At 49.8% G+C, this 3,157-nt stretch overlaps 1 protein-coding gene across 1 annotated transcript; it reads left to right on the top strand.

Moving 5' to 3' along the window:
- Positions 1–675: 675 nt before the first annotated feature.
- FIBRA_06436 (uncharacterized protein) lies at positions 676–2,532 on the top strand (the record flags this gene model as incomplete). The annotated part of the gene is made up of 3 exons (XM_012328160.1): positions 676–1,841; positions 1,890–2,127; positions 2,194–2,532. 3 exons carry the CDS (start codon positions 676–678, stop codon positions 2,530–2,532), a joined length of 1,743 nt encoding a protein of 580 aa, XP_012183550.1.
- Positions 2,533–3,157: the final 625 nt, after the last annotated feature.

Below are 3,157 nucleotides of genomic sequence, written 5' to 3' on the forward strand. Positions count from 1 at the left end.
CCTGGAGGCGTGGGTCGTGAAGGTGATGAGTTTGTACAAGGTGGGCGAAAATGTGCTCTCCTTGCATGCGCTGCTGATGCTGACTCACATTTCTTGATAGCACCTCTTCTACGGCATTGATATGGCGGAATTCGATGATTCATAAATTATGATGTGGCTTCCGCGCACTTGTGTATCGCTTTAACATGGTATTGTATAGCTGTCTTTTGACCTCCAGTGCGTTCGCGTGGGGAAACTTGTACGATTGAGCAGATGCTAGGGTGATCCCTAATACCACATCCTCTGCCATGTTGACAATGATGCGAACTAAATCGATATCGGCAGAGATGTGTGCCATGTTTTAGTGTCTTCTAACAAGCTCTGTATGTCTAGAATCTGAACAGTTCCCGACAGCTAACTCTATTCAGGCTATGGAAATTGAATCCCGTTCGTAGTCACGTACGGCGCTGCTCGAACATGCAGATATAAGCAATTCGTTGACCAAGAATGTAGTGCGCCATGTGCACAAATCAAATGATACCTTTTTTGAACGGTGCGTCGATTCTATATGAGTGCAGTATGCTTCCTGACTACGCTTCTCCACGTTGGGTCATTAAAGCTCCGCACACTTGCGTTTGCACAAATACTAGCTGTTCTGGGTGACCCTCAAGTTATCCTCTCTTCCCGTCCGCCATCATGCCCTTACAAGCAGACGGAACCGCCATTGTACATCCCACCTTGCCCAAATCCCTGCTCCAAAAATTGCGAGCAGACCCGCGAACGCTAGCCGATAACTCTATCATCTTCACAGAACAGTTCGCACCATATCGCATAGCTGTTCTAGGCCATGGCACTTCGCCCGAGGTCGCAGTTGTGGATCCCGCCGATTCTCGGACTGTCGAGACTTTGGGTATTGACCCTGTGGCATTTTCTCGCGTAGCAACCATGTTGGATCGCACGTTCAGTGCAGATGATAAGAAAACATGGCTCCATTGGGCCGCTACTCGTGCCGATCTCCACCTTGCGTACGAGGCCATCCGTTTGGGGGTTGGAGTTAACTATCGGGATCAGGCTGGATCTACTCCCCTTTCCACCGTTTGTACACAGATTGCACATAACGTAGCTCTCATCGGAAGGTTACCGCCAGAAGACTTTATTCTCTATTCGACTCCTGCATTATCTATGCCGAATTTCTTATGGCGCCTCACGCGTATTGCAATCCTTCTGATCGAGCAACGTGCTGATGTCCAGGCCTGCAACTCCGGCGGTGAAACTCCCCTCGTACTAGCTTGCAGGGCGAAGAATTTTGACCTCATCGAGTGTCTCTTGCAGCACGGCGCCGATCCATCCATCTTGACATCCTCTCAGCTGAAGCAGAACTTCCCTGACTCTTCAGACTTACGGAAATACCATGTTCTGGTTCGTACCAAGGCCTCTTCTAAACGACCTCCTCAGCCCTGTCCATGCTGGTCCGGAAAGTTGCTTGCAGATTGTCATGCTGCCGGACCGCAACCATATCCTTCTTACTATCTGTGCAGATGCGGAACAAATAAAACATATGCAAAATGCTGCGCCAAACGAAGCATCAATATCACGGAGGAGTGGCAGGCCTCTGAGCAATATCTCTTATCCAGAACCTCGATACGGACCTCCGGGTTTAGTATCGACCCAGATCTCCTTGATACATTCAGCGATTTTGTCGATTTTATGAAAAAATCGACGGACCAGGACCGTGCACTCGACGCGGAGTTGGGGCTGGCTTGCCTTCGACAGAAGATGAACATACTCAATGACCTAATACGTACCGGGCGCGGCAGTCCCGCGTTTTTGTTTGCCGCTCGAGACCTTCAATTTATCGCATTGTACGAATGGTCTTCCAAGCGCGTTTTAACTGGCTGATAGTATTACAGGCCGTTTGGAGATACCTCTCCGCGGGCGAGGCGTCAAGATCTTATGGATACTTGGAATGCTGCAGTTGATAAATACATTGCCTCCACGAGTGCTGGTGCAAAACGAGTGGAGATTGAGAGAGAAGCCAAGGTCGGCGTTGACGGAGGGCCTCTTTTCAAGTACTGCCAAGGCGTTGGCTGCGGTCAAGTTGAGGATGTAGCTGGAGTCAAGCTCAAATGCTGTGGCCAGTGCAGACGAGTAAGTCGTGGAATCTCGTACCGTGTTTAGAGACACTGTATCACTGATCGATCGGCGTGCATTTAGACGTTCTACTGCAGCGCTACCTGCCAGGTTGCCGCCTGGTCAACACACAAGTATTCATGCAAAAGCGAGCATGGATTACTTTCCGACCATCAAATGTTGCCGACGCAGAAGCTGTATATCGAGGAGATGAGACGCGTATCGGGGGAATGCATGCGCAGAATCAGGGAGATGGGCGATTTCAATGAGGCACTGAAGGGATCGCTTATGGACGCAGGCGGGGTCATCCTATTGATGCGTAATACGCTGGATACTTGGAGAGTCCGTCCTGGGGACCGGACTGATCACGAGTCGCGCACTTTTCCTCGCGGGTATTTTGAGTGGGTCAACACGGAAGGGTAGATTTTGCGTTCTCTGTCTGGTGCGCTCTGTCCGCCAATCGGTTATAATCACTGGGGACTGTCTCCCTGCTAGATCCTGTGTTTTACTCCCCTCGTGTGATTGTACTAACCTTTGTTGCCATACATAAATGATTGTCGTGATGAATTGTCCACGCATTCAGCCCGCATTCGGGATGTTTCGTTCTAGAAACACTTCGTCGCTGTACCTCAGCTGGATCGTTCGACCAGGTATTCTCGGGTTGTGGCGTAATGAATTACTTGCTGCATCGACGCGTGCTCGGGAAAAGACTTCGATATTCTACAAATACTTTGCAATGTGTGCACACATTGCATGAAGCTTGTTGTGGATAGTCGTCGTTCCTTTAACCCTATACATATACTGCTATGTGCGCGCGACTACCTAGTTGTCCTTACTATTAGCTTTCGCTCCTCATCATCTCACCACGAAAGGACCCGCTGAAAACGGGCCTTTTGTCGCACACCCTACTCTCCCAAAAACTCTACTCCGCAGACCATGCACGTAGACACAACGCTGACGTTTCGGTCATTTTTACTGGAGCATTAGAAGCGCATCGCGTAAGTAGGGAAGTTCAAAGTTGACGCAGCTGGGCTCGCAGAAAGTTCTG

The sequence above is a fragment of the Fibroporia radiculosa genome (genome assembly GCF_000313525.1).
Source record: "Fibroporia radiculosa TFFH 294 genomic supercontigs, scaffold6826, whole genome shotgun sequence".
NCBI classification, from domain to species: domain Eukaryota; kingdom Fungi; phylum Basidiomycota; class Agaricomycetes; order Polyporales; family Fibroporiaceae; genus Fibroporia; species Fibroporia radiculosa.